Source organism: Chamaea fasciata, unplaced genomic scaffold (assembly GCF_029207755.1).
Source record: "Chamaea fasciata isolate MVZ Bird 193981 ecotype frontalis unplaced genomic scaffold, bChaFas1.0.hap1 SCAF_1, whole genome shotgun sequence".
NCBI lineage: Eukaryota > Metazoa > Chordata > Aves > Passeriformes > Sylviidae > Chamaea > Chamaea fasciata.
Window position 1 is genome coordinate 50,857,924 of NW_027094086.1, and position 16,337 is coordinate 50,874,260.

General features: G+C 41.1%; 1 protein-coding gene across 1 annotated transcript in view; it reads left to right on the forward strand.

Annotated features, from left to right (window-relative positions):
* The window catches only part of ARHGAP28 (Rho GTPase activating protein 28), a 73,950-nt gene that overhangs the window by 34,000 nt on the left and 23,613 nt on the right, over positions 1-16,337 (forward strand). The window contains exons 2-3 of the mRNA XM_066183171.1: positions 7,373-7,572; positions 12,713-12,930. Of these exons, the coding sequence (XP_066039268.1) occupies positions 7,373-7,572; positions 12,713-12,930 (418 nt within the window). The remainder of the gene's footprint in view (positions 1-7,372; positions 7,573-12,712; positions 12,931-16,337) is intronic.

The window sequence follows — 16,337 nt, forward strand, 5'->3', positions numbered from 1 at the left end:
TCCAGGTGCAGTCTTAAGGGTTTGCCTTGGATTTCAGGGTGCTCAGCTAACTAGGATCTCTGTGGGTGAGTGCCAGATGGAATTTATGAAGGCACCTACTCAACAGAAGTGGATAAATTGTACAGTGCATGTGCAGTGAGCCTGGTGCTCCTGGAGACTTTCATCAGCTCTAACTGATAAAATGTGACATACAGTGGGTTCAGTGCTCAGACACAAGGCATTTGTACTGTAAAGGCACAATAGAGCAACCATTTTCTGGAAGTATACGATTTTCTAAGCCCTGAGTACGTGGCCCACAGGCCTATGTTTCCTCCTGGAAAACTTTGTCCTACCCTGGATATGTGGATTTGTTTTTCATATAAAAGAAATAAGTCTTAGGTGAGCATCAACACAACAAAAGAATTTGTCACCTCTAACAATAAATATGTGTGGGAAATGTTTAAGATGTTTGAACCAGCTGCTCATGTCCAGCTTTTGCCTCCTGTAGGTCATGCCCAGATGTTTCTTATCTTGCCCATACCACTGAAAATTGTATGTAACATATTCTGGCATGATCTGTTCATGTTCTTAAGTCATCAGCATTGATAACTGGCTTATACTACTTCCTCTTAATGCATATGAAAAGAATTCTTTCCAATTAATTTGAAAAAAAAATGGTTAACAGAACATACTCTTGTTAGCGTTAATCATTTGGGAACCCCTTCTGCCCTTTAGCAATAGCTTTGTTAGGAGAAAGATGAAATAGAGTCCCTTTCAGATTTTGACAGACACATTGCAGCCATGTAGTGCACTGTCTCTGTTGCATCGGGCCAAGGCTGAAGTGATGTGATTGCCAGTGTGGAGGAGAGGTCTGGGTTATGTCCCCAAAGGTCACTGTTGCCAGCAGGCAATACCTAGAGAGTATATTCCCTGAACTCCCCTAACTCAAAGGGTTTGATTGTGAGAGCCCTCGCACTGAAACCCACAAACAGAGAGAGATTCTTCTGCAATCTCCATGCTCGGCTGAAGAGTGGCCACAATGTGGCCTTTGTTACAGCAGGGAACTTCCCTGCCACTTAAAAAGACGTTGCGTAAGAGACAGCTGAAGAACCCAAGGTGAAACGCGTTTTTAAGTGTTGGCAGGTAACACGGGCATGCAAATTCTGCAACTCGATCCCCTAACTTCTGTTACCAGCTTGATGAAATGCAGACAATATATAATTAAATAAATTCCTGTAAATACTACAAATCCTCTCTCTTTTAAATCTTTATGTCTTAAGATTCATTAGACAATCCCTTTTGGTCCAAAAAATCATAGAAGCATAGAACATCCTGATTTGGAAGGAACCACAAGGATCATCAAAGTCCAGCTCCTGGCCCTACATGGGGGCATGACAGCCCCAAGGGTCACACCTGGTGCCTGAGGGCATTGTCCAAACTCTTCCTGAACTCTGTCAGGCTGGTGCTGTGACCACTTCCCTGAGGAGCCTGTTCCATTGCCCAACCACCCTCTGAGTGAAAAAATCTTTACCTAGTATCCAACTCAAACCTCACTTAACACAGCTTCATGCCATTTCCTCATGCTTCATTGCTGGTCACCAGAAAGACGAGATCAGTGCCTGCCCCTCCTCTTCCCCTCATGATGGAACTGTGGACTTCTGTGAAGTATCCCTTCAGTCTCCTCTTTTCCAGGCTGAAAAAACCAAGTGATCTCAGTCACTTCTCATACAGCTTTCCCAGCAGACTGTTCACCATCTTTGTAGACCTTCTTTGTATGATCTCTGATAGCTTTATATCTTTCTTATATTGTGGCTCCCAAAACTGTCCCCAAACTCATGGTGAGGCCGCCCCAGTGCAGAGCAGAGCAGGACAATCCCTTCCCTCGCCTGGCTGGCAATGCTGTGCCTGATGCCCCCCAGGACACAGCTGCCCCTCCTGGCTGGCAGAGCACTGCTGACTCAGATTCAACTTGCCATAATTAGGACCCCCAGGACACTTTTTTGTGGTGCTACTCTCCAGTATTTTTTTTCCTCAATCTGTGCATATATCCAGGGTTGACCCACTCCAGGTGCAGAGTCCTGGAGCAAAATTAAAGTTGACAGAAATATATTTTAAAGAATCTTTTGTAGAATACAAAGACAGGCAAAACAGAGAATTCCTGTGCTTTGAAATCTAACCGATACAGTAAGGTGATAGCTTATTTTCAAACCCATCTTTGTTAACAAAGAGCAATGAGATTCACATGTTTTTGCAGTTCTGCTGGGCCACAGGATGAGAAAATTAATAATGAAATGAAACCTTCCTCTGCCTCTCACTCAAATACTCTTTTACAGTGAGGCAGCGTGACAGCAAGAGTGAGCATGATAGTTTAAATATTTGCTATACCAGATACTAGAGAGAGCACAAGGAAGCTTTAGCATCCACTGCCTACAACTTTCCTAACATCTGCAAGATAATCAGAAACAGAAGTGTGTAGATGGAGTTGGGGCGATATTGTCTGATATATACCCTTCTCTGTGATCAGAAGCCATGAAGCATGGGGAGAGGGAAATAAGCATACCACAAACAGTGCGGGAACAAGGTCACCAGGAAGGAACCAGAAGATGAGGGATTTGGGTCAAGAGTGAACATTGCACAAAAATAGTATTTACCATTGCTGGTCTCTTCCTTTGCCTGGAATTTGTATGCATGTTATTTAGAAGAAAGAGATATAATGGAACATGACTACTAACAATTCAGAACAGTTCTTAATAAAGAGGAATAAATGTTTCCCTGTCAATGCAAGCTACCATCCCCTTTTTTACATTTGGGAAAAGCTGAACAAGTGATTATACTGATAAAATGATTGCAGTGTGAAAAGGTGGATCTTTGTCCTACAATGACCAGGAGAATTTGCTTCCTTCACCTTTCTCATTCTCATAAATGTGACTAATTGTGGTGAAGCAGGTTCAGGACCCACCAAATGACAGGAAGGATAACAGCCCGCAAGAATAAGATGTCCTTTCCCACTGTGTAAACAGCAATCAATTGCTGTTTTTAACTACACAATGGCTTTATTGCCCCTGTTTGTTTTATGGATTCTTTACCACCATTTACTTAATTAAACTCAAAATACAAGCCTGGCTTTATCATTACTGAACGTGCAAACAATCATTAAGTGTCACTGAGCCAGCTCTTTGAGTGGTTTTACAAATCTTTACTTTGCAGTTAGAGTAAGAATAGATTATTGGATCTGGCTTGGCTGTCCTGAAATTGATAGGTGGTATCAGATCCTGAACAGCACACTATTGCAGTACATATGGAAGATAAAATACAGGATCAGGAGGCCTGTTTAGCTGTTGCATTTCATCATCATTATAAACATACACCAGGCCAAAACCAGAGTCACACACAGTTGAATCAGCTTTTCAGTGCCCCATGGAAATACCCTCCATCCCTGCAATAATCTTTCCACAGAAAGCTTTCTAAATGATATCATATTTCTCCTTCCTGGCACTCTTTAACTCTTTCTTCTGTGACTATTCAGTAATAGACAAGTTCTTTGATAACACTAGTTCTATACACTTTTCCCTTCTTTTTCTTTGCTTTCTCAGTATTTTATGTGGCTTTTCTTTTTTTGTTTTATTCCATACTGAAAAATATTTCAGCTCATCCAGTGGAGTTGCTATAATTTTTGCTCAGTGCTTTTAGGTTCATACTCCTCTCCCAACTTTTTTCATCGGGGAGGCTAGGATTTGAGATCCCTCCTGTGTTTAATTTAATCAGCATTTTAGATTAGCTCACTACTACCCGTGTGTGTGAGGGAACAAAAGAAACCTAGCATGAGCTTTGTGATCACTTCTTACTTAACAGGACTGGTTTACCACTTTTCTGTAGGAACAGGAAAATCAGCTTAGTGAAAACTTTTTATTGTTCTAAACTTCTCTTTAGACTCTGAGAAAAGAAAGACCAAAAACAGAGACTGCTTGAAGGTGATGAAGGTGTCAGGAACAGAGGTTTTCTGCTGCAAGAGTTCCTAGGTAACAGGCAACCTGGGCTTCTTTAGCTCTTTCTGAGACAGGCAGGCAGATTGCTGAGTCAGTGCTCTTACAGTGTCCTTCAAGAATTAATTAAAAGCAGTGAAGAATATGCTTTGCTTCCTCAGTAGGATTTTTTTCCCTGAAACTGTTTTGGGCAGCTTTGGCTGGAGGAAATTGGAGACAACTGCCATTATCACATAAAGGCAAGACCACTTCCTCCAGGACAAAAGTCACAGGTATATGGGTCAAAACAGCAGCTGGAAGTCTTTCAAACACATGAGCTTTTAATAGGCAGACTCAGAATAATAGGAGAAGGTTTGTACCAGACCACGTGGAAGCAAGCTTCAGATGTTTACCAATAAGGGTGAAGCACCTCTGCCTAACCTTTCCTGTTACAGGAATTTTTCACAGCTTGATTTAATCCGGGTTGAGATAAGAAGCCTCAAGTATGAATTTCTCAGGAGACTTTGTTCAGCTGATTTTCCAAATAAGCTCTGTACTTGTAGTATTGTTGTAAATGCACATGAATTACGCAGATGTATTTGGCAAAGCTGGTTGCCACAGCAGTTGTTGCTGTTCTACATGGTCTATTTTGCATTTATCTTTTTGGTATGGTAATATTACAAAATAAGCACACTCACTGTGGGGAGAAAAGCAGCAACTCACCAAGGCTATTTCTTCCTAATATGGTGAAAAAAAAAGCCTTGGTCAGAGCCAGCTGAAGTGCTGATGGAGTCGAAGCCCAAGGATCAGTGTGGTTGGGCGCCTAAAAAGCACAAAGGTCACAGTCAAGATTCACACTGGGAGGGCAGGAAATGTTTAAATTCCCTGACCATGACTAAGTGATGGGAGCCAGTGATACTAGCAGGGATGCCCTCTTCTCATCTCAGCTTGTGTTTGGTTCCAGAATGATGAGAGCATTTCTTCCTGCAATTCCTGCCTCAGAAGCCCTGGGCTGTGCTATATAGCATGTGTAGGGACTTAGTTTCCACAGATATTAAGCAGGGACGTGAATTTCTCAGTGAGCAGCAGTGTCAGGGTCTCAGGCCCAAGCTGGAGAGGAGGCTGGTGAGGGACAAGTTGTGGCAGGAGGACAGACACCAGCCCTTGGCATCTCCTCTGCTTTCACAATGTCCAGTGGACGGGGACGCAAACACCGTTAGAGTACCAACCTGTTTCCTTATTTGTGTTCACTGTCGCCTTTTAAACCAAAGAGTGCAGGTTTTCACAGCAACAAGCGGTTGGTGGGTGCTGTTTGCCCCATCCCACCTGGCTCCCAGCTGAAGAGATGGGGTTTTCTGGCTTCTTCTCAGAAGTTCTGCTTCTGCTGGTTAAAACCTCTGCTCAGGGATGCTTGGTAGAGTATTAACTCATCATATTTAAGTCCAGTGATCCTTGCATTTTTCTTACTTGCTAATATGAGGAAGAGACATAGGTGAATCCATAAAAGAAAGGGAAATCCATACAAAAACCCCAGAGGCCGGCATGTCCAGATGCATAATTCCAGTGATTATAATTTATCAGGCACCCCAGCCATTTGAGGCTTTGGGAACAAAGGCCAACTGAAATGCACATCTCCCCAGAGAGAGCCACAACAAAAGCATTTTAACCACACTTGTGTCACAAATTCCTCTTGCATTTGGTGACTGCAGCTTGTTCTAATTAAAACAATAACAGTTTCAGCTGTGTTTTAAAGCAAACAAACTGTTTATGAGGGGAGAAATGGAGAGAACGTCTGAAGACAGCACTTCTCTTCCCAGAGAATGTGTCTCCTCCACCCATAGCATGTTCTCTCCTGCTCCAATGTTGTCATGCATCAGAAATCTTTGCTTCCCAGCTTTGCTTCCAAGAACACAGGGGCTGAATTGGCAGATGAATCATCCGTATTACACCTGTGGGTGTTCAAAACGAGGCAAAGGCCTGAGCTTTGCCTTTTATAAAGCCTGAGCATGTCCAAAGCTGGATTTGGTGTGCTCTGTTGTTTCCATCACAGCTGTCCAGCCTGGGGCTCAGACCTAGCCCAGAAGGACCTGCCCAGATAAAGTGAGGAGGCTCTGCAAGCCCCAGGGAAGCATCCAGCCCTTCACTGGCAGGGGAGGATGAAGCAGAGGCAGCAGTGCAGTGAGGGAGAAGCATACTCAGTCAGCTTTATGAAATAATACATTGTTTATACATCCATTAGAAAAACTTTGATAAGGAGGGAAACACTGAAAAGGAAATGCCTTTTTTTTAGTGGAGTAAAAGTGATGCCTGTGGTTTTAAACAAAGGCATGTTGGCAGCATCATGCCATACAGAAAAGGAAGAGAAAGGGAAACTGCCTTTGTATTATTTCAGATAAGTGAAGGTCAGAAGACCTTATGTCAGAATTTTCCATTAATTCCTATGGTCTAGCCCTCTGCCAAAATTGTGTTACCTCCTAACTCCTTTGTACAAATATTGTTGTGGTTATTAATACTGATTACTGTACCTACTGCAATTACACATTAAAAAACTGTTTACAATATCACTGCCATAATAATGCAAAAGAGAAAAGTCAGGCAATTTTCATGATGGGTGTTTTATGAGATTTTGAATGAATTTGTATAACTCTTTTTGGCTGCAAGTACTCACAGTGGGGAAAAGACAAGAACAAAAGTGTAAGGAATAAACTTTGTTTTAATTCAGTCCCTGTATTGAATTTGAACTTGAAACTTGATTTTTGGTGAATCATAACTTTTTTTAACCTGTGATCAAAATCTCTGTTTAACCTAGAATATACTATTTTAATTCAAGGTCAAATTTTGTTTAAAAAATCATTTTAACTTAAGACAAAAACCCAAATCTTTCTAAAAGGGTTCTCAAATAAAAAGTAATTCTTCCAAGTTAAAAATCTTTCAAGTTTTTAATTTTTTTTTGGAGTGAAGATGAGTTTGTAAAATATTTCAGGGTTCCCAAGTCTCATTATTTTTCCCCAGAGAAATTTTCACTGAAGTATTTCAGTCAATAAGCAAAACAGAAAGAGATAGAAAGAGAAAACTATTTTCATTTCTTTTTGCCTTCTTATGAAGGAAATAGAAGTGAAAATAGTTTTCCAGTGTCTCTTTGGATGGATACCAGTATTAGAAATAGAAATTGCATTTCCTGAGTTCCCTTTAGAATGGGAAATACTGAAGGACATTGAAGAGATAAATTATTAGATGCTAAATGCATGTCCAACCATGATTGTTGTGAGCAACAGAGACCGTGACAATTACCAGAACTGTGTACTTGGCTTCTGAAATCCTGTTCCCTACTTCCTGATACAGTCACAGGACAAACACTGCTTGCTCTATTTACATGGCACAAGTCAGCATGATAGGAAGATGATTTTATTTGTATCACTTAATCTTTTCAGAAAGTCTCTCTCTCGTTGCCGAAGAATTAACAGGATGCTTTCCAACGAGTCAGTACCTCCTGCCTTCAGTCGCTCCAACTCGCAGGCCTCTGTGGACAGCACTTCCATGGAGGACTTCTGGTGTGAAGTAGAGAGCATCAAGGAGAGCAGAGAAGATGGATCTGAAGAAGCAATGCTCTTGGAGTTCAAACCCGCTGATGGTGAGCACATGAACTCCTCTTATTTCTCATACCCTGGCTTTGCTCCTGTCCAAAGAGTCATGCCCTGATCTCCTTCCTCGCGTCACTCAGTCTGAGCAGTAATACTAGTCTGGGTCTGTGATCATTGTAGCTCCACTTCTGAACATCACAGTCAATCACTGGCAAGAAACAGTAATTGTCTGGTTTATGCACTGGAGCCAGTAATTAACTTCTGAAGTAAGTTTCATTGCACTGATTTTATTTGTGCTTTGAGAGGACAGATACAGTATGATTCAGAAAAGAAAGGCACTCAATGAAAACTAAATTTCCAGCATTAAACAGACTAAACCAAAATATTTAAATAGCAATTTAGTATGCTGGGATTTTAAACTTTCTGGCTTTTCATAGGATATGATTCAGAAATTATTAAAGTCTTAAAGCAGTGTTTGTTCGATGCCATTTTCTGCTATCAGGAATTTACTATCTGCCTGTTTCTCTGAGATTGCCCAATTAAGATATCATTCAAGGAGAGTTTGGAGAGAAGTCTTAATGTAGGGACGCCTACATCATTCAGACTCCCCGCTTGACCTAATTCATTCATCACTTATACAACATATCCTGACGCTATTACTGACTCATTGTGTTACCCTAATGTTTTCATTTCTCTTGTTAGGTACTGTACTTGGAAAAACATGCAATATGTGCTAGCTTGTTGCAATGCAGCTTTATGTTAGATGGTTTGATAACATCTAGAACAGTGGTTCTCTTCTTTTTTTTCCAGTTAGGACCCCAGTCACAAACGCATTATATTGTGTAACACAAAATACCAGGTGTCACTATACAATTAAACCAAATTTTTTCTGAGGTTGCGACCTGCTGATAACTGCCGCAACCCTTCTGTGGCTCCTGGCCACTGGTCTGATAACTACTGATGTAGGGAGAGATTTTGAAACGATGGTGTGTTCTTGCCATACAATTATTAACATGAGTGACGATGTATTTTTCCTACCTTGGCATGCAATGGGATGTCATTAATTCTGCTACCAGGAAGAATGGTGGAAATTATTACTTTATTAAGCAATCAAATGCACAACCAGTCATGGTAAGTAACCCATGCAGAAGTATCTAGCTCCAGCCATGCACTGTTTCCATGGGAAACACCGCCTATTCACTATTTTCCAGCTGGGCTCTCCTGGAAGCAAAGGTAGAAGACGAGTTCACCAGAAATCTTGGTCTGCTGTGGGGATTATGGTCAGTCAGCTTAAATCCAAACTGCATTCCTCTGTTCCTTATTGGGAAAACTCCTGTCTGATCATACTCTTTAGCTTGAGACTCCATAAAGAGGTGGTGAGCCTCCTCCATGCAATTTTCAGCATGAACTAACAGGTGTCCCTGGCTTGTCTGCACAGTTGGGTGAATGACACAAATCTGTGAGCTGCCAAGCTGGATAACTTAGTAGGACAAGGCAATAAAGGAGCTTATTTTCCAGAAACTTTTCCATCAGTTTCATCACTGCTGAACTAAATCATCTCAGCAGCCCGAACTCTTCTGCAGTTCCGTGTTACCCTTTGTCTGAGTACACCTCATTACATCACATTGATTTTTTCCTCTCTGCCCTGAATTAAAAATGAGACTGCAAGTCAAAATGCAATACATCTCCACACTTCATTTACCTTCATATTGTTGTCTGAAACATATATATATATGTATGGCATACACCCACACATAATCAGGCAGTGTTTGTCCTAGTTATTAACATCAGGAATATATTCAGTCTGGGATTATAAATCTTGGAAATAATAGTGAGTTCTATTAACGTCCTAATAGGATAATACTCCTTGCCAATGATCAAAACACTGAAAATCAATGTGGAAACCCTCAGGGCAAAATAAAAGCAAATATTCATGACCCTTTTGAAATGTCTTTGAGAGGAGGAGATGAAGATCCTTAAGAAGGGGGCCAAAGGGTGATAGAAGCCAGGCAGACATGACTGTCAAAACCTCAGTGTGATTTGCCAGACATCATGTGCAAAGGGCAGACAACAGCACACTTATTCTGTTGATGTTAGCAAATACAGTCAAAAAAGAACAGAAGATCATGACAAGAGACACAAGGGATGAAAATGTAGGGGAGGAAAAAGTCATGGTATATTTAAGATGTCCATGCTGTGCAGAATTGCTTTACAGCTTTTGTTACAAGGCTTGAGTGCTGTGAGTTATTTAAGGTTATATCTGTGGGCTGTTTCAGGTTATATCTGAGATTCAAAGCAAGACATAACTCTTTCCTAGCAAACTCTACGAGAAAAAGAGAATTACCTACTCAATTATCTGTCTTCTGGTGCAGCAGAATCCAACAAATTATCAAGATCCTGCTGCATAAGTAGCTAACGCCATAAAAATAATCCTTTCTAAAACAACATGGAGGTGAGGGGGTTAACCTTAATTTAATACCAGTGTGTCATAAAATTTTGAGCATTTTTTAGTGCGTAAATTTCTTCTCTTTTTACTCCTCTGATTGCTGTTATGTCTTACTCTGTTGTTTGTGTGTGGTTGGAACAGGAAAAGGGAAAAGCCAGAGAAAACAAGTCACAGCGTGACTAGTAAGCAGGCAGAATTTCATATCTGCCCTGCTATTTTTCATAGCAAGTTTGATTACAAGCTCAGTTCTTGGAAAGAGTATGTCAGGATAAAAGCCAGAAGTAATATAATTTAAAAGCTGAAACATGGAGAGATGTGGCTCCAATAGCAGCACACAAGAAAGAGAAGAGACCTCCTTAGAAGAGTGAAAATGGCAGAAGAAGCACTGGTTCAAAGCTTACAGAGAAGGAAAAGGAACAGTCTGTCATCCTGTCTGTGGATACAGAAAGGATAAGAACAGAGACAACATACAGGGCTGGTCACACCCCTGGCTAACACAGAGCAGGGGGTTTAGAAGCAGCTATTTTTGTAGTGCTTTGTAAAGAGGCCGGGAAGTTAACAATGAAGTCAGTGATGGCACATGCATAAGATGCTTTTGCTTGTCCCTACAGCTCAGTCCTGTAATTTTCTCTTTTGTGTATCTAACTGCCAAAGTGCAGCAAACTGGTGTCCATCAATCAGCCTGCATTCTGATGTCAAGAAGAGGCAATAAAGGGAGAGTGGAAATACCAACCTGCCATTAAGACTGACGCTGGGACAAAAACAATAAGTGCATTGATGAGTTGTTTTATAGAACATACTGTAGATTAATCCATTTCCTGTTTGACATGTTTATTTGTAGCACCTCTTCTTCAGTCAGGGCTGGAATGAAATTACTGTCTTGTGTCAAGCAGCTTACTGCTGAGCTAGGATTGCTCACAAAACTGAAATGAAGGACCTCAAAATCTCCTACATGAAGAGAGATTTTGAAAGACTCTGTTTTAAAAAGAAGACTATTCAAAAAGCAATGAGGCAAAATTTAAAATTACTGAATGATTCAGAGAAGGTAGATTGGGACCTTCTCACTGTCAGATAATGACAGGGCACATTAATTTCCGGTAACAGGTAACAAGCTGAAAACCTATATTGTCTTCACATGAACAGGTTTTGGTAGTGAGGGGACTGCAGATGTGGCTCTGTGAAAAGATGCTGGAGGCTTCCACCATGTCCAATAGAGCCAGGATAGAAAACAATTCTTCTCACAATGCATAACTGTTACAAATGATAAGTTAAATCCATAAAAAGAATATTAATAAAAATTTATTAAGAATTTATAAATAGAAAAACCCCAATAAAACCACCACCAAAGTACAGTTCCAATCCCGGGAATCAGCACTGGGTGAACTGCAGATCCTGCCCCCTGTGGCATAGAATCCCCCTCTGGTTCACAAATTCGGAGTGTGCAGGGCCTGGTTTTTTACAGTTTTTGGGCTTGTGCAACCAATTAATTCATTGGTTCTTCGTGTATATGGTCCTTGATTCATATTCGTCTGGTTTCTTTTCTGGTTGCAAGTTCAGTGAATAGTCTTTCCAGGGAGACATAAGCTTATGTCTGGGTTTAGTGGAACCACATATTATAATGTATGTCCTTGATGAGACTGGGGTGATGGATATGGGGTGCTGAGCGCTCAGCTGATGATGGTGGTGCTCAGCTCCATCACCCATGGGTGGCACTCTCCTTTCTTTTGAAGATGGGTAATTTTCTGCTTCTCGGCAGAGGAGTGTCTTCCCGGAACCCTGCATTCCTTAGGCTTAAGAATGTTATACACTAAAACACGGACTAATTCTCAAACTACTATTACATAGGCTTATAAAGTAATATAAAAAGACCACAAATTAATCTTACAATATTTATCACAATAACCTCACTGTGGAACCAATTGCAATGTTGAACCAGTTGGGAAGCAGGTATTGAACAGATTAATGAAGGTATCAGTCACTAACTGAGATACCAGGAAACACTGGGGTGTACAGTGCTAGTGAGTCTTTAAGAATTAAAAGTTAGGGTGATATCTAGTATGCAAGGATGGTATTTCTGCATCTTCCTTCCCTACGTGACCTCTTAGACACCTACCCCTTCCTGACCCTTGTTCTTTGGTGAGCAGCTCTGGTTTTTTTAATCATCTTGTTCAAAACAAGCAGTTGGACTAGGTGGACATCACCCTTCTCTCAGTGCGGCTTCTTCACCAGATGACTACCAGCCAACCCTCTGGAATCTGAAATTTTATCATTAGTGTGCAAATACATTATTCCGTTGTATATACACCTCCAGTATTTCTGTTTATTTGAATTGGAATACCAATTTTATTTCCATCAGCCAAATGGCTTTCTCCAGTACACCACGCTGCAAATGGTGAGTGTGGTATAAATGGTAACTGAGGGGATTTATGCCTTTGAATTAGGGGTTAATTTTTAGGGACCTTGCTTTGTCAGGCTGCTTGCTTTGCTGCCTTCTTCACATGCATATGGTGATGAACTGCCTCTTCTGTTCTCTGCATATGCCTCTCTTGTGCAGACACTGACAAACTGAAAGTTGACAGTATGTTTACAAAACTAACTTAACTTGCACTTGTGGCCCAAGAAAGGCTGGAGTTATAATATTCACAAGGTAAAGGCTGCGGTAGCAGTCCATCATGCCAACTCCTTTCCTTCAGCCCCCCCTCCCTTCTTTGCCAGGCTTATTAACACACTTTCTTCCTCCACAGAAGGGGAACTGGAGGCAGAATGGCTGCAAGACGTAGGTTTATCCACATTGATCTCAGGAGCTGAAGAGGAGGATGGCCAAGCCCTGCTGTCCACTCTGACCAGAACTCAAGCTGCTGCTGTACAGAAGAGGTACAACACCTACACTCAGACCCTGAGGAAGAAGAACAAGCACACGGTCCGGGACGTGCGAGACATCTTTGGCACCAGTGACTCTTCTGTAAGTATCCTCATGCATGCCTTTGATCTTAATTTTCATGCAATTTCCAAGTAGCTCACCAAAGTTTCTGCCAGACAGGAACCCTTTCCTGCTGACAATGCACATAGAGCCATTAGCAGTTTCTGACCCTAAGGCCAGACTTTTAATGCTGTATACAGTACATTTGAGAGGAAAGGACGAAATCGAATACAATGGTACATAGTTTTGTAACTAACCTGTAAAGTTGTATCTGTTGCCTGCCTTCTTCCTGCAGCCTCATGTCAAGACTAACATTTATTTACTCCTTTATTTTTTGGAAATTATTGAGTTACTCTTGGCAGCTATTCAAATTTCTGATGGCTTCTGGAGACACTTGCTATTTACTCAGCAGTCTCAGTGGTGAAGTAAAACTTCTCTAATGAAGGAACTGAGGTTCAAATACGCATAAGCAATTAAACACCTGCCAACGTGATTGTAACTTGTACACCGGCAGTTACATTTCACTTACATAGCAAATGAAAACCTATTAACTGTTCATTTGCTTCATAGCTTCAGAAATCAGCAGTACCTCTGGAGGTTTCATCCACTTTTCCCTAAGGAGAGCTCTGAACGCACCAGTTCCTGTCAGTACATGTTTTGATTCTGGTGAACGCAGTCAGCTGTGTGAGTTTAGTCCACTGCACAAAGCAACACACGTTATTTTATGTTTATCACTCATATCTTAAATGGGAGTCACCAATAAGATCACAAGCTCAACTTTGAAATTAATATTAAAATTGTTGCCATTATATAACTCCAGGAAACTATTTTTCATTATGGCATTGCTTTGTCCTGTCCTGTTTGTTCTACCATCTCCTCAAGGCTTGATATCCTGGATTATTAAAGAAAAAAAATTGGGGACAAAATTGCAGCTCCATAGTTATATTTAAATTACTAAGATACAATGTCCAGCTAGTTAACCTCTTTGTTTCCAAATTAAATATCTGGATTCATTTGTACCTCTTTCACATATCCAACAAATACATCCAGGAGCACCAGTTGTTTCCTGTGCACAGACTTTCTTTCATGACAGACATCAGTCACGTTTGCATGAGCATTAAAAAGCTGGTGGTACTTCTAATTAGATTAGCTCACTTCTCCTGGTTCAAGTATCTGTAGGTGTTTAAAGCTGAACACTATATAAAGGTGTTTAAATTTTTTTTTACAAAAGCTTAAGTTTCCTAATATATTTCAATCAGCCAAATAAGTGTTGTACATTTCCTCTCAGATGGGCATATTATTAATTTATTTTTGACCTGCTTATTTTCCCCTTCTTACTTGATAAAGTTTCTCAGTTGCAAATGGAATTTGGATATTCAGAGCAATTGCCCTTTAAATCAGTGTTTTACCTTCTCCAAAATTCAGTTTGTTTACTAGTCCTTCGTTGTGAAAGTCTAAAAGATAAGATCAAATAAGTAATTAAGTCGTCTAATTCTTTTTCCCACAAAAATATACAGTTCTGCAGGTTCTGACCTAGATGTTAAACCCACATGCCCAAACACAAAGGTGGAGCACACCATCATCTCCCTCCAACTGACTGAAACACTATTTCTAAAAGCCTGCAGATCCCAACCCTCTAATTTTGCTATTCACCACTGCTCCTATCTCTTCTGCTTGTTACGGGATTTAGAGACCTTGTCCTAATTATCAGACCTTCAGGGATAAACACACTTCAGGAGGGCTTGTGTCCTTGACCTAATGGTTTCCCAAGTAGTCTTTTTAAGGGGGTATCAGCAGTCCCTGGAGCTTTGCTGCCTCTTTGGGCGTGGCCCTACAGCTGCCAGTGAATCTTTGTGATTAATCAGTTTAGGGAAGAGAAGCACGCTGAAAACAACCCAGCCAAAAGAAAAGAGTGGCAGGAGATGGGGGGAGGCAAATCTTTTCAGCCCAGCTAGAGGAGAGAGGCTGGTGAAGAGACTGTTTGAAATGACATGCAGCTTTGCTTTCCCACCCTGCCTTTTGGGAAGAAGTAAACGAAACATGCTGCAAATAGCAAACCAGCTCTAATTGTTTCACCTAAGTCTATAATCCTCCCCATTAGGAGAATGGATTTACACCCTCTTCCCAACAACGTAAGGATCACAAGAGCCTAGAGGGATGGGTCACAGGATGGATTACTCTCTTCCTTGGCTAATGATGAGATAAAAGGTGATTAGCTCACTAGTCACCTGAGATGAGATTTAGGGGACCACTACAGAGGCATAAATTAGTTGTCATCTGGAATGGGGGAAGAAATAGATTTACCCTAGTTTTTTTTTTTTCCTCTGTTCTGAGAAAACCCTGCCTACTAGATGTTTTGCTACTACTACCTAGCAGCCAGGCTCTGCATGGGTCAGCACCGAACAAAGGGTGCTTTTCCAGCCATCCTGCCTTGAGGTGCATGCCCTCATGGCAAGAGTGTCCCCTCAACAGACAAAATGGACTGAAATAAAAGGAAATGCAGTTATTCCTCTTCTTGTTTGGTAGCTTTTTTTTTTTTTTTGGTGGGTTTTTTTGTGGGTTTTTTCTGTTGCCTGTCCTGGAAAGGTGCTGTGATCCCCAGGGGCAAAATGCTGTTCCTGTGGTACATCACCAGTACAAGTACCACGCCTTGGCAATAGGGCAGCCTGTCCCAGCTGAGGTGCTTTTGCTCTGCTTCAGACAGGTCTACAGCCAGCAGACTCGAATGACAGCCACACTACTGGGTTTGAAATTGGATGGTTTATTAATCACAGTGGCCTGATTTTCCTTATTGTTGGTACCCTGCTGCTTCCATCAGAAGCTATTGGCTCTGCTAGTGCTCAGAGCTTAGAAAAATCAACAGCAGAATACAAATGGGGGACACACATACATTGATTCTGTTACTGGAGAGAGGAAATGAAGCACTGTTCTCATTAACAGCCCAACCCTGTACGTTGCATTTAACTAAAACTCTTGAAGAGTTTTTACAAGCATTTTACTTTGGCAGTGCATGACAAAATCATGTCCTAGTTAAAGAAGAATCACTTACTAACCTAGAGCTATTTGCATGAAAAGGTGTTTGTAATGGCAGTGCTTAGAAATATGATTATATTCAAAGCACGGGCAATTGTATCCTGGCCAGAGCAATAAGGTTGTCCTCCTTTGCCTTTATTCCCTTTAGCTGCAGGGCTAAAAATAAAATTTGGTCTCTTTGGTGCTCCGGTGATTTGGTTTTACATCTTCTACAATGAGGGCAGCTACTAAAGAACTGTCTGCCTCATCTCCATCCTCTCCTTGCTCTTCTGATTTCATCTTCCCATTGGAAGTTCCTGTGTATGTTGTTGCAGTAAACAATGGGCTCTTTTTTGGTGTGTCTAATGAATCACTTTCAGTTAGAAATCAGGACATGGGAAGCCTCACCTTTGCTGGAGCCCCAGGCAAATGAATAA